This window comes from Centruroides sculpturatus, unplaced genomic scaffold, assembly GCF_000671375.1.
Source record: "Centruroides sculpturatus isolate CEXI.00-Female unplaced genomic scaffold, Cexi_2.0 scaffold783, whole genome shotgun sequence".
Taxonomy (NCBI): domain Eukaryota; kingdom Metazoa; phylum Arthropoda; class Arachnida; order Scorpiones; family Buthidae; genus Centruroides; species Centruroides sculpturatus.
Window position 1 is genome coordinate 132,841 of NW_019384930.1, and position 16,562 is coordinate 149,402.

Consider the following 16,562-nt stretch of genomic DNA (forward strand, 5'->3'; position numbering starts at 1 on the left):
ATTCCAAAATGTTTGATTTGAAAATTAATTTCCTTTTTAAGTATCAAATTAATAAATTTTTGAATATAAATTGTTAAAACATTAATAATTAGAAAGATGTGTTGTTTATGGCTTATGAACCAAATCAATTCTCTCCTAAAAGAAAAAAATTAATAGAGGAAGTACACAAATATTTTAAACATTTTAAATTATTTTTTAAGTAAAATAAAAATGTTTTTATTGTATAAAAAATATATATAAATTTTAAACTACAACTTTGCGTTATTAAAGGATAAAAAGTAAACGAATGATAGCTGTATGTAAAAACGTTGATACGATTTAGAATAAAACTCTTTGGTGTTTTGAAGTTTATGATTAATAATTAAATTTTTTCACTAAAGTACCTACTTTTGAACATGTTTTGATATCGATAATTTAGTTTTAAATAATTCATTCTAAATATAAAATTGATTTTAAGAACGCTTTCAACTTCGTACGAACTTTTCAGATTTAGCATCGGAGAATTGAAAATGTAATTTAAGAAAAAAAAAATTTTTTTAAAAAGATCCGATTACATTTTCGAATTTTTTTTTATTTTTTATTTGATCTACAAATATAATTTTATATGCTGTATTAAAATTTTCAAATCGAGTAGGTAGAAAATGTCTTAAAACTTCTGTAAGATATCCGATATCGAATTGAGTTTAAAATCTATTTTCTGTTTCATTTTCATCCTCTCTTATGTTCAAAATAACTTGTAAATTACATAAAGGATAGAGATATCAAATGAAAATTACTCTTTGGTATAAGCTATGAATTCATCTATTCTCCTATGCTTTTTTTCTTACACGTTACTTTCTCCAAATTTTAGCATTTTGCAGTATAAAATAAAGTTTTCTTGTTTAGTTTTTTTCTTGAATTTTACGTAGCATTAACCAGGTAACGAAGCGTAAGAGTTATGGTTTAGTAAACGCATTGATCGTACTGATAAAATCTATTATTTTCGAATATTTTAAGGAATTACCATTGGTGGGATAAACCCTTTTCGGTTCATTTCACTCATTTTTTTTCTCTCTTTTTTACCTCTTAAAGTCAAAACACGAAACCAAGCGAATTCTGTAAGGCTAAGTAAATTTTTTTTCTCACCCTTCGAAATTCTTTAGAGGGAAAAATTACTATAATTTTAACATTTTTACACGAAGGGGATAACATAAACATTAATTTTCGTCATTTTGACGTTTATCGTAGATCCACACTATTATTAGTTACAAAATCTGTGATTTAAGCTAACCTTTAAAGTAATACGTTTTTTTTTTTTTGTTTTGTTTTATATCGGACCATTTTTCTACAGCAAAATTTAAAATTTGAATTCTATTTACGTCATTTCTTAAACTTACGCAGCAAAATGCCATCTACTGGTGTTAAACGAAAACTAGTCACGCTGATACATCCACTTTTGAATTAATCAATCGGAAATTGATATAAATGTTTGTTAAATCCCAGAGGCTTTTCGATCGGTCGATCAATCAAAATTGATATAATTTAAAAATGAAATTTTCTTTCCTTCTTCCCGACGCTCGCTTTTGTTACCAATGTCAAATAAACCGATCGATTTTTCGTGCTTAATGTATTTTTTATTATAAGTATATAAAATTCGTGAAATATTTTATTGGATGCATCACATCGTAAACATTAAATTAATTCTTTGGCGCGTCGTCAAATTGTCGGCATCTGTGTGTGAAGGTTTAAACACTGTCGTCACGCTTTAATAGGATTGAATATCGTAAATTAACTGCAATTTTTTTGTTCAAATGTATTGTTTTAAGTTCCTGCTCTTCACTTTTGTTTTTTTAATGCGCGATGAGAGTTTTCATGCGTAATGATTTTAAAATTAGATACTCTAGAGGTAAACTAATCGTACTCCTACGCTTTACACTCTTAATCTAAACATAGTGAAAGAGAATTTATTGTGATTATTACTTTATCACTTGAGGATGTGAATCTAACATCCTACGCACACAGCATACGTAGAGGAAGGAAGTTCTGTTAATGTGTATTTAATGCTTAAATCTTGGATATTATTAAGCGTATTATCTTTATTGCTATTTATATAAATAAGTTTAGTATATATTTAAACATCTTGCCAAACTATTAAAAGAAAGATTAATTTGTTTAAATGTTAGATAATTTAAGTTCTAATAAAAATATATATTTTTATTTTCTTTTTTTAATATTAGGTAATCATAGCGATAGAGTGTTTGTAGTGGATATGGATCATTCGCATCCATACAGCATGAACAGCTTAGACAGACAAGTATTATCACTACCAAATTACGATTGCTCTCTTCGGATGTTCGCACTGTCGCACGACACCAACGTTGCGACGAGTAGCAACGCGGCCGACGATGGTAAATTGGACCGCTTAACGGTGCGTGCCATGCCGGATCCAGTTGGTCTACATAGGGCCAACAATTCGTACAATACAGAGAGGCTAGACGCGCAATGCAACGCGAGCAAACTCCGTCAGACGGCGCATAAGTTCTTACAACTGTCGACGGATCGACCTCCCTCCAACAGGCAATCGGCCACCTCCGACGTCCTCAAGTACAAGCTCAGTCCGAAGGTGTACGGTTTGGCTGCACCCACAGGTTGCAGACGAGAGACCATGACCGAATTGGTAAAAAACTTCTCCAATAAAGATGAAGATGGAGGGAGTCAAGATGTTCATCCTCCCATTCAGGACGACGATTCCGAGTCTGATGCCGGATATAAGGTAAGAGATTTTTCATTCCTATCTTCTCTCTCTCGCGATAACACCTGTTGCTTCGCTCTGCAGGTGATTCTCGAACCATAAATCTGTGCGGCATTTCCATCGCCGCTTTAAAATTTAAAGATGCTATTTGAATAACGTTCGTTAATCGAAAGAATATAAAGACTTAACGTAATAAACGAAAAAAAAAAAAAAAANTTTTATCCAATTAATTTATGTAAATTAATTATTATTCTTTATAAGATTATATTTTATTAAATTTGTTAATTCTATCTTATTAAATAGATATAACATAATTGTTATTTTTAAAAAAAATCATGTGAAATGTTCTTCAAATATAATCATTATCAAATAATATATATGAAAAATTATTCTCAAATCAATTAATAAAATCCTCATTCATTTCCTAAATTATCCAAATTATTTCTATTTAAATTTTATGTAATACAAATGTTTTAAAGTTATGATAAAGTTCTAGAAGTAATTTAAAATTTCTGAACAAATTATATTAATGTTTATTACATGTTCTTATGTATTATTTGACTAGTACATATTTCCATTTATTCAATAAATCTTCATTTTCAATTTGTTAAAAAAAAAGAATGGAGAAATTTGATTAATATATCAAAATGAATAGTAAGTTGCTTTTGAGAAATAAAGTTGAATTTTATGTAATTAATGAAATTAGATTATATTTTGATTTATCCTATTAAAAATGCTTTTAAAGTTTTAAATTTTTATTCAAACTTGCTTTAAAAAATCTTGTATTTAGGTATAACTTTTATCTTTAATTTTTCATTTCTTTATTTTAATATACTGTGCTTTCTCAATTCTAATATGCTGTTTTTTACTCATTTCTACTTGTCAAAAATAAGAGGTGTATCTTACAATTACAAAAATGGCATCTTTTTTGTATTCAGTCCAAAACAATAATTAGCACTCATTGTGAATATATCACAAGATTCATTATGCATTAATAATAAGTATTTTTGGATAAACTGCTAATACTGAATTATCAAATCAATTCAATTGAGGTTTGTTGGTAACAAGCATTTAATTTAAACTTTCCAATACTTAAAATGCTTTAGATGATGATATGATGCAGTATGATAAGAAAAGTTATTGTATATGCACAAGAACATAGAAAACAGAGCTGCTAAATATTATTTACAATATTTCAAGGCATTTTTATTGCTTTTCTAACTGTTATTCAATAACATTTAACAAAATTGGTTATTTAAAAATTTTTTTCTCTAAAAATATTTTAAAACTTGATTTCAAAATCATGATGCATCTTAGAATCAAGGAAATACAGTAATAATTATTTATTCAGATTACATTTGTATAGTTAAAACTCGATCATCATAGTTTCATTCAATAAATTAAAATATTATATTTGTACAATAGTACAATACAATACAAACAATAGTAAAACAAAGCTTTATTAATTATCTTTAAGTTTTACTATTAATAAACATTTGACTGAGAATAGTTGAGAATGTAATAAGAATCAAATTTGTAAATGATATATTTTTACATATTTGTATTAAGTAAAACTAAATAACTATTTAAACTAAATAAAACTGTAAAAAAATATAAATACAGTATATCAGTGATTCAACATATATGGGATGGGTATGGTGTCAGATTTAGGAGATTGTTGGAGCATTGAAAGTAAGGGAATTCAATGGTTTAGACATTAAGAAAGAAAATTGTTTATTTGCATGTTATCAGTACAGTGTATTAGTTGAAAACATTTACAGATCATATCTTATTGTATTTTAGAGTTAGCAAATTAATCATCAATCCTTTTAAAATAATTTATAATTGTCTTTTGCCATTTTGTCATCTGAGTGCATTGCTATCACCAGATTAGTGTTGTAAAGTTAGATTTCCACTGAATTTAGTGGGAACAGAAGTTTGAACTAGTGAGAATTAGCAGCAGTGTTGCTAATATCCAAGAGTCAACTAGTGTTGATTACTAGATGTGTCAAAGTAATGAATATATGGATTACCTATACTATTTTGTAAATTATTTTTACCTTCATTATTCAAGAATTAGGGATTTTAAAGTTGATGCATTTCTTTTAAATTTCAATTTAACTGACGTGTTCTATATTTTAGTGTCTAAAACCCATGGATTATCTGTGTTTAAAGACGATTTGAAAGGGATATTGCTTATACACTAATTTTAAAATTCAATTATGAACTTTTACCTTGTCCATAGGTGCAAATTCATAATCTGCCCACCTCACTTTTTCATCTTGACATAAGCTACCCACTATATTCTGCTTATTGAACAGGAGTACATGGTGGGTGGATTATGTAAAGGCTTTATTTTCATTCTAGCAATTTTCTGTGGGGTATATGCATGAAAATACAATACCTTAATTTAAAATGTATATACAAATGATGTGAATATATTTTTTATATTTATAAGATGTCTTTTGATTATCATAGTTATATGAATTATATTAGTTAAAATGTTAAGTTTAAAGATAATTCTAGATATTTACAGACAATTGATATTATATTTTATTAATATGTTTATTTACTGAAAATGTTTTAATAAAAAAAAAAATTCCTATTGTACTTCTTTAACTAATAAATTATGTCAAAAGATATTTCATTAACTGACTGTGTTTTGATCTCTTCTATTGAGTATAGTTTGACTGGATTTATTAAAATAAATGAGCTAAACTTTTCTAGATTAATCAATATAAATTGTCTTAAGTTTATAGTATATTTGCAATTTTTACTTTCTTGTGTAATGATTAAGGTTGTCTATACTTTTCTCAGTAAAATATTTTCAATTATACACAGTAATTATAAACTATATTAGTTTCAAAAGGTGGACAATATGACTGATACAACTGCCTCTGATACTAAAATTTAATTTTCTATTAATTAAAGTTCTTTATTAACTTTTGTCATTCAAATAGATACGAAAGTTGGTCTCGGTCATCAGTATAATTTTTATTATTACTGTATAAGTAAACTTTTGTATAATTATATATATTAAATCATTTAATTAATATTTCCATAACTCTTACAAATATGAATCTATATTATTTACTATTGCTAGAAATATGAAATACACAATTTATTGTAGCAAATGTAATTTTCATATACTACAACATTGATACATATCAATTATCAGATGATAATTTATATAATTACTGTACATTCTATGACTTAGAAATTATATACTTTATGTGTCTCTTCCTAATTAATATATTAATGTCCTCAATTTGATTTTTAACCTTCCTCGATTCTTTTTCTTGATCTGAAACTGAATATAACAGTGACTTTTTTTTCCTTATTCAATCAGAAGGACATTGTCTATCAATATCTATTTTTATGTATCTATTTATAACTCCTTCAATGATTAATAACTAAAAAGTTTCAAAGATTATTTTATTTAAAAAAAGTTTAAACTGATTATAACTATCATTTAAGGAATATGGATAATCATTAAAATTATTTTTGGCTATTGATTTTTTACATCAAGTGAATGAAAAAGTATTATTAATTTAGAGATTTAAGTATTATTAACTTTTATATAGATAACTTATTTTTAGCAAGATATAATTTTAAAAAAGTATGTAGTTTGTCATATTTTAAAAAGTAAATGTGAATAAAAGATTTATTTAGTTATTCTTATTACATTCAGTATAAAAATGAGAGAGGAGAAAAGTAAACATTCCTATCTTGTTACAAAAATGACAATTTTAAACACATGGAATATGATATGATAAACAGCATGTATAAGCATTATACAACTTTCATTAATGCATAAAAAGAATCTTAATCTATGCAGAAGCTGTTTGGATATATTGGCCTTATAATGGTTTATTCCAAAATGTTTGATTTGAAAATTAATTTCCTTTTTAAGTATCAAATTAATAAATTTTTGAATATAAATTGTTAAAACATTAATAATTAGAAAGATGTGTTGTTTATGGCTTATGAACCAAATCAATTCTCTCCTAAAAGAAAAAAATTAATAGAGGAAGTACACAAATATTTTAAACATTTTAAATTATTTTTTAAGTAAAATAAAAATGTTTTTATTGTATAAAAAATATATATAAATTTTAAACTACAACTTTGCGTTATTAAAGGATAAAAAGTAAACGAATGATAGCTGTATGTAAAAACGTTGATACGATTTAGAATAAAACTCTTTGGTGTTTTGAAGTTTATGATTAATAATTAAATTTTTTCACTAAAGTACCTACTTTTGAACATGTTTTGATATCGATAATTTAGTTTTAAATAATTCATTCTAAATATAAAATTGATTTTAAGAACGCTTTCAACTTCGTACGAACTTTTCAGATTTAGCATCGGAGAATTGAAAATGTAATTTAAGAAAAAAAAAATTTTTTTAAAAAGATCCGATTACATTTTCGAATTTTTTTTTATTTTTTATTTGATCTACAAATATAATTTTATATGCTGTATTAAAATTTTCAAATCGAGTAGGTAGAAAATGTCTTAAAACTTCTGTAAGATATCCGATATCGAATTGAGTTTAAAATCTATTTTCTGTTTCATTTTCATCCTCTCTTATGTTCAAAATAACTTGTAAATTACATAAAGGATAGAGATATCAAATGAAAATTACTCTTTGGTATAAGCTATGAATTCATCTATTCTCCTATGCTTTTTTTCTTACACGTTACTTTCTCCAAATTTTAGCATTTTGCAGTATAAAATAAAGTTTTCTTGTTTAGTTTTTTTCTTGAATTTTACGTAGCATTAACCAGGTAACGAAGCGTAAGAGTTATGGTTTAGTAAACGCATTGATCGTACTGATAAAATCTATTATTTTCGAATATTTTAAGGAATTACCATTGGTGGGATAAACCCTTTTCGGTTCATTTCACTCATTTTTTTTCTCTCTTTTTTACCTCTTAAAGTCAAAACACGAAACCAAGCGAATTCTGTAAGGCTAAGTAAATTTTTTTTCTCACCCTTCGAAATTCTTTAGAGGGAAAAATTACTATAATTTTAACATTTTTACACGAAGGGGATAACATAAACATTAATTTTCGTCATTTTGACGTTTATCGTAGATCCACACTATTATTAGTTACAAAATCTGTGATTTAAGCTAACCTTTAAAGTAATACGTTTTTTTTTTTTTGTTTTGTTTTATATCGGACCATTTTTCTACAGCAAAATTTAAAATTTGAATTCTATTTACGTCATTTCTTAAACTTACGCAGCAAAATGCCATCTACTGGTGTTAAACGAAAACTAGTCACGCTGATACATCCACTTTTGAATTAATCAATCGGAAATTGATATAAATGTTTGTTAAATCCCAGAGGCTTTTCGATCGGTCGATCAATCAAAATTGATATAATTTAAAAATGAAATTTTCTTTCCTTCTTCCCGACGCTCGCTTTTGTTACCAATGTCAAATAAACCGATCGATTTTTCGTGCTTAATGTATTTTTTATTATAAGTATATAAAATTCGTGAAATATTTTATTGGATGCATCACATCGTAAACATTAAATTAATTCTTTGGCGCGTCGTCAAATTGTCGGCATCTGTGTGTGAAGGTTTAAACACTGTCGTCACGCTTTAATAGGATTGAATATCGTAAATTAACTGCAATTTTTTTGTTCAAATGTATTGTTTTAAGTTCCTGCTCTTCACTTTTGTTTTTTTAATGCGCGATGAGAGTTTTCATGCGTAATGATTTTAAAATTAGATACTCTAGAGGTAAACTAATCGTACTCCTACGCTTTACACTCTTAATCTAAACATAGTGAAAGAGAATTTATTGTGATTATTACTTTATCACTTGAGGATGTGAATCTAACATCCTACGCACACAGCATACGTAGAGGAAGGAAGTTCTGTTAATGTGTATTTAATGCTTAAATCTTGGATATTATTAAGCGTATTATCTTTATTGCTATTTATATAAATAAGTTTAGTATATATTTAAACATCTTGCCAAACTATTAAAAGAAAGATTAATTTGTTTAAATGTTAGATAATTTAAGTTCTAATAAAAATATATATTTTTATTTTCTTTTTTTAATATTAGGTAATCATAGCGATAGAGTGTTTGTAGTGGATATGGATCATTCGCATCCATACAGCATGAACAGCTTAGACAGACAAGTATTATCACTACCAAATTACGATTGCTCTCTTCGGATGTTCGCACTGTCGCACGACACCAACGTTGCGACGAGTAGCAACGCGGCCGACGATGGTAAATTGGACCGCTTAACGGTGCGTGCCATGCCGGATCCAGTTGGTCTACATAGGGCCAACAATTCGTACAATACAGAGAGGCTAGACGCGCAATGCAACGCGAGCAAACTCCGTCAGACGGCGCATAAGTTCTTACAACTGTCGACGGATCGACCTCCCTCCAACAGGCAATCGGCCACCTCCGACGTCCTCAAGTACAAGCTCAGTCCGAAGGTGTACGGTTTGGCTGCACCCACAGGTTGCAGACGAGAGACCATGACCGAATTGGTAAAAAACTTCTCCAATAAAGATGAAGATGGAGGGAGTCAAGATGTTCATCCTCCCATTCAGGACGACGATTCCGAGTCTGATGCCGGATATAAGGTAAGAGATTTTTCATTCCTATCTTCTCTCTCTCGCGATAACACCTGTTGCTTCGCTCTGCAGGTGATTCTCGAACCATAAATCTGTGCGGCATTTCCATCGCCGCTTTAAAATTTAAAGATGCTATTTGAATAACGTTCGTTAATCGAAAGAATATAAAGACTTAACGTAATAAACGAAAAAAAAAAACGAAATGGGATTTTAAAAATTTAACCTTTCTGAATCCTATTAAATTTCTAGAATAATGAATTTTCAATTAATATGTTTTGTAATCCTGAAAGTGTCTCTTTGCTGCTCGTCTTCGATGTGTAGAGGTAAAAATTCTTACAATGAACAACAGTTTAGTTTATTTTAATATTTTAAAATGAATTGTGTGAATAACACTCCTTAGAGCTGGGTGTGCCGTAGAATTTTATGTATTCAATAATAAACTAAAAAATAAGTTGCAAATGCGCTTAAAATTATATATATAATTAAATCTGCATTGCCTTCGGTTAATCTAGTTTTTTTAATTTATCGTCTATGAAATCGATCCTAATTTTTGATATTATATAAATTGTATTTTAGACGGAAACTGCAATAGAATTAATAAGAAAAAAAACGTTTAAACTGCAACTGCGTTAGAGTTTAGGTAGCAAGATGAAGCTTTTAGCTTCTATTTTTTCTCGGCGATTCCTTGTATTTTTTATTTGATCTACAAATATAATTTTATATGCTGTATTAAAATTTTCAAATCGAGTAGGTAGAAAATGTCTTAAAACTTCTGTAAGATATCCGATATCGAATTGAGTTTAAAATCTATTTTCTGTTTCATTTTCATCCTCTCTTATGTTCAAAATAACTTGTAAATTACATAAAGGATAGAGATATCAAATGAAAATTACTCTTTGGTATAAGCTATGAATTCATCTATTCTCCTATGCTTTTTTTCTTACACGTTACTTTCTCCAAATTTTAGCATTTTGCAGTATAAAATAAAGTTTTCTTGTTTAGTTTTTTTCTTGAATTTTACGTAGCATTAACCAGGTAACGAAGCGTAAGAGTTATGGTTTAGTAAACGCATTGATCGTACTGATAAAATCTATTATTTTCGAATATTTTAAGGAATTACCATTGGTGGGATAAACCCTTTTCGGTTCATTTCACTCATTTTTTTTCTCTCTTTTTTACCTCTTAAAGTCAAAACACGAAACCAAGCGAATTCTGTAAGGCTAAGTAAATTTTTTTTCTCACCCTTCGAAATTCTTTAGAGGGAAAAATTACTATAATTTTAACATTTTTACACGAAGGGGATAACATAAACATTAATTTTCGTCATTTTGACGTTTATCGTAGATCCACACTATTATTAGTTACAAAATCTGTGATTTAAGCTAACCTTTAAAGTAATACGTTTTTTTTTTTTTTGTTTTGTTTTATATCGGACCATTTTTCTACAGCAAAATTTAAAATTTGAATTCTATTTACGTCATTTCTTAAACTTACGCAGCAAAATGCCATCTACTGGTGTTAAACGAAAACTAGTCACGCTGATACATCCACTTTTGAATTAATCAATCGGAAATTGATATAAATGTTTGTTAAATCCCAGAGGCTTTTCGATCGGTCGATCAATCAAAATTGATATAATTTAAAAATGAAATTTTCTTTCCTTCTTCCCGACGCTCGCTTTTGTTACCAATGTCAAATAAACCGATCGATTTTTCGTGCTTAATGTATTTTTTATTATAAGTATATAAAATTCGTGAAATATTTTATTGGATGCATCACATCGTAAACATTAAATTAATTCTTTGGCGCGTCGTCAAATTGTCGGCATCTGTGTGTGAAGGTTTAAACACTGTCGTCACGCTTTAATAGGATTGAATATCGTAAATTAACTGCAATTTTTTTGTTCAAATGTATTGTTTTAAGTTCCTGCTCTTCACTTTTNGTAAACGGAGTTTTATCTTAGAACTGAAAATCGAAACCTATATTACAGTTTTTATTTTAGTTTTCTTTCGTTTTGCATCTGTAACTTTAAGCTTTAGCGACTTTAATATTGCGCGTAGTCACCTGAATAACTCCGGCATTGACGTCAAATAGGTTAGATTGCTATGGCAACTGGAGGAGGATCTGTATAAACAAGCTCAGGATCCGATAGGAACAGATATTAAAAAGAATAAAAAATATATATATGCATATATATATATAGGCCTATATTTATAATTCACTCAACCAGGACTTGAGGGCTTTGATTCGTACTATTATTTTAACGACAGCTTATGCCCTAAATTTAGTAAAAATTTTTTTCTATTGGAGAATGATAGGCGTCCCAAATGAGCAGACAAATTAAAAGACACCCACTCGTGACGTAAGGTCAATGTTCTGGCTGAGTCTTACACTTTTATCCAATCATCTGTCTAATTACGATTACCCGGATGGCTTCGCTTCCGTAGACGTAATGTGCACTTCCTCTAGCAATTTACTTTATTCTAGAGCTGTTCCAATATGGTGAGTTTTTGGTTATTTCTTATTAGTTTGTCCCTTTTTAAAGTAACTTTTTAGCATCAACTATAGCAGACGCGTAGTAGTTAACTGATTTATAGCTTGTGTGTGTTTATGCGAGTAAGCTTTTCTATAATTTAATTCTCTTGACGTTACTTGTAAATTTAACAGACAGGGATATCCGTACTGTAAACTTGATTCGAAAAACACAAATATATTATTTATTGCTAAAGAAGTGAAAAATCATCGATGTTTAGTCAGACGAGTCTTACTATAAAGAAAAGGAAGTGTTACAGTTAGTCATCTAGCAGTAAAGCTAGTAAGCTCTTTAAACTGATTATTCTAAGAATAGATTACAATCTCTACAGATTAAATTCTTCTCTTAAATAATTAAGCATTTAGATTTACTACGACTTTTAACGTATCATTCTCGACCTGCACTGCATTTATCAATCAAAACTTATCCGTTCAGTGTAATGTCAACTGAGTCACAGGTATACTAGCTACCCTGAAGTTAATACTATTGACAGGTGCTCGCCAGTGTTTCTGATCAGGAAACACGTGACAGGAGATTAAGTCACGGATTGATGACCGTCCGAGAGTCGCCCTTGTATCTTCCGACACCTACCATACTAAAGTAGGTGTAAAGCACATGGTCTGCGTAGGTTTTGATAGGAATAATGCCTCTTTCTGTGATTCCATTTTCCAGACCTTCTCTGGGCCCCTGGTTATCGATAATCTTCACGGATAACTTTATGGATTGGGTAAGAGTTCTCTATTTTTAAGTCATTTCATTCTTTACAGTTAACAGATGGCTTGTAGTGTTGTCATTAATGAGTTACACATGTTTGAAACTCATTTTGGTTTTATACTTTTAGAAGTCGCGACGGACAAAGATAGTCAGATAGAAGGTCATCGTTATCAGAAAAATAAAAAAAAGAAAAGGCTTCCTCTGCTGAATTACTTTAAACTTGAAGTTAAGGGGGCTCAGGTTGTGTCGCCTCCAGTTAAATTCTAATCTGCAACGAAAATTCCCATTATAGAAAAGAAACTGAAGGGGGGAAGAAGAAAATTTTTTATACCTCTTAAAGTGAATTTTCAAAAGCCGTTTTGATTGAAAAGAAGTTACAAAATCGGTTTATTCTTCTATTTTGTACAAACGCGTGAGGAATATAAAGTAATATTGAATTGCCTGATCTGAACAGAGTCAACTTTTGTAATATTAGGTATTTATAATCTGAAAGAAAAGTCGTAATAAAAGGAAGGACGATCGACAGACTCAACTCACTTAATTAAAATTATAAGTTGAGTCACATACGAAGACGACATAATCCATTTTTATTAAGGAAACTTCGTGGTCTCGCTCCTTTGTGGCTTTTAATTTGAGTTTCGAAATTGGAAGTATTCCGAGTTCTTCGGTGTGTAAAGTTGTTTAAGAGATCCATCCAGGTGTGAAAGGCCCCAACGCTTGGGAGAACCGGATGTTCCAACGGTTTTCCTCTCAATGATAACCTGTTGTTAAGCAGGCTGATCGAGATTTACAAACGCTTCTCGTAGATTTTTCCCCCTTTTAGATTCGTAGAATTGACTTAATAGTAACTTGAAAGATTTGGATTATATTTATCTTTCTATCTGCCCCCGATTATTTTATTTTAGACTGATTATTTTTACTTAAAGGACTTTATACTTATTCAACAGAATTACTTACTTTTTACTATAAGATGTCCTTTAACTATACTTTTTCTCTGCCAGAAGAAAAAAAAAAGATATAATATATATAATAAAAGTCCATTTCGATCGATTAAGTGAATAAAAGTTTTATTCAATAATTCAGTTTTTGATCAATTTTCTTTCTTTCTTCAAAAATTGATTATTTTTTTTTTTTTTAGGTCTTTGTTTTGACTCAGTTAAGATTTTTATTCTGTTAATTATTTCTGGGACGTTGTATATTGGAAAGATGTAGACCGACCTGGGTTAAGTAGTTTGACCAAGTTAATTGACCTATTCTTGCATAAGAAAGATTAATTGTTTTCGATCATTAAAACAAGAGTGCCGATTCCCCGAACAAAAACAAATTTGATTGAATTTAACGGGCGAACTTTATGATAATCGTATCATCATGGTCTGGGAATGTCGTGGAAATACAACCAAAAATATTAGGCGGAGTTGACTGTTTTAGGGAGGGATCTTTTGAAAGACATCGTGTTACGTCACTCTGTATGGATGATTATTTTGTTATAATTAGCCGAGAGGGACCTGTTTGAAAGGAGACACCTTTCACCTCTTATAATTTGTTTGTAGCGGAGACGTCAAAATCCATTCCTATCCTTTAGGAAGTTACTCGACTGGTTTACTGTAGATAGAACTTAAACATTATGTCGTATTATCTAACAGAAATGTAATCTTTTCGAATGGAATTTTTCTTATCTATTTTTTGATTTAGGGTGGGTACTTCGCAGATGGGGTATTTACTTACGTGTAGGTTTCGCATATTTATCTCGAGTCGAAGAATTCCATCAAGTTAGTTTCATCTGTGATTAATGAAGAGAATAGAAAGAAACATTACAAATATAAAGAGAAAAATATTGTAAATAATTTGTTTTAAATATTTAACTCGTAATGATAGTAAATATATACCATATATTGATATATAAAATATTTAGATTTTATAAACATGTTCATTAGAAAAAATATATATATAAAATATGTGTATATTTTTATCATCTGAAATGTCGTTATCAGACTAGAAAAGAAAAGCAGTAATTTTTAACTGCAATTTTCGATTTTTTTTCTGTCTGAGTTTTTGCCGCAGGAGTTGACATCTTGGCAAAGCGGAGAATGAATTTGATTGGTTTCAGTTTCTCCTGTTGTTTACACAGATTTTTTATCACCGTAGCATGAAATACAAATGATGGATTTAGAAATTGTACTGTCTAGAATAAAAATATTACGTATATTGGCTCCCGAGAGATCGGATAAATGAATTGTATCTGTTCGTACGTAGAAACGGCGTAAAACCTTCTAATTACTCGCCTCCATTAAGTCAACACGGGTCAAGTTAGAGTGAAATTATACCGTTATCAAAGAAAGTGAATCTCTCTCTTGTTGTGGGAGAGGTGGAAGCATAATTCTTCTACCCGGATGTTTGCTGACTACAAAAGAGGTCGAACGGATCGGTTTTCTAATAGGCTGTTCTCGGTTATGGACCTTAAATAATGGGTATCATGTCTCGAAAAACTATGTTGTATCTACCGGCGGTGTTTACGTTTTTGATAATGTTGGCTGTTGGATTCTTTATGAGTTCACAAATTCAACATCAAAGTATAGTCCGTTTTAAAAAGATTTTTTATATCTGTAACGGTACTCGAAGATCATATGTAGTAGTGTCTGGATATAACCAATAAGCTGCCTATAATGAAATAGATTATACAGTATCATGAGCGAAATAGAAATGGAATAGGTGCTTCTATCAGAGGAAGTTGTGACGAAAAAATTAGTATAACCTATTCGATTACAATACAAGAATTCATGTTAACATAGTTGTGTTAATTTTAAAATACATGGAGATTATTTTTGTATTGTTAAAAACCGTTTTAAATTTTCTCTGTAATTTATAAAATCGAAATGCTAACGAAAGTATGATCTGTATATAAAATAAAGTTATATTATGATTTATATTATTAGGAAACTAAAAATTAGTTTTTAGTGGTTTAAATTTCTCTAATGTATATTCTTATCTCATTGTTTTTTTATTATTTAGTCTACGGTTACTAGATGCTGAACTAACGAATGTAGCTACTTTTATGTATTGCAAGAAAGTCAAACTTTTTACGCTAATGCAAAAATCTTTTGGAAAGACTGTACTGTAATTTCTGAATTATACATGTATCAGGCAGTTTTGTAAATAGGGAAAGATAAGCTTGTTTGTCGACGGATATCGATTTTGACGCGGTGGATGAGCGAAACGACTCGTTATTGAGTTTTTGATATTAACAACAAACATTTCTTATATAAAAATATTTTCTATTTAATATATCTCCAACGGCTTTACGATTTAAATTTTTGATTCGCGGTTTATTATTGAACTATAACGTTTTTCTTTTGCATAATCTCGGCATCTCTCCTTGCCGTTCAGTGCTCGTATTCGTTAAAATCAGAACATTATTATCTAAAATAATTAATTAGTTATTTGGAACTAAACATCAGATTAAAAATGGTTTCTGTTTTTTAACTATACTAATTTCAGTAGATTTCTGATGCGTGCTTTGTAAGGAAAGGATAAAAGAAAAAGTGAGTAGGAAAAAAGGATAGGTGAGGTAAAGTATAGCAATAGGTTAGTGTGTACGAGCATGGGAAGAAAATAAATCGCCCACTCGCGATTGCTCACTTCCTCGCACTGACCCAGTCTAGGTAATTATCCGGGCTCCTTACATCTATTTAAGTTTAGGGTGGTTATAGTAATTATCCGAAAAGACGGCAAGAATGCTGATAGGCTCCAGTTTTGTATCTTCTCTTTCTGAAACTCTTTTACCCTATTTTGTCAATTCTGTATAAATTTATCCGCATCCTTCCTCTAACAATAGCCACGCTATTGACACGAATATTAATTTTCTCAGTTGAATAGATCGTTAAAGCGAAATTATAGATAAGTATCGCAGATTTTGACGTCCGTATATTGTCTACGCGAAGAACACTTCATCTAAAATGGCAATTAATCATC

General features: G+C 29.4%; 1 protein-coding gene across 1 annotated transcript in view; it reads left to right on the forward strand.

The window, feature by feature from the left end:
* The window catches only part of LOC111631955 (regulator of G-protein signaling loco-like), a 109,584-nt gene that overhangs the window by 43,978 nt on the left and 49,044 nt on the right, over positions 1-16,562 (forward strand). Inside the window, 2 exon segments of the mRNA XM_023376305.1 lie at positions 2,217-2,831; positions 8,820-9,355. Coding sequence (XP_023232073.1) covers positions 2,217-2,831; positions 8,820-9,355 — 1,151 coding nt within the window.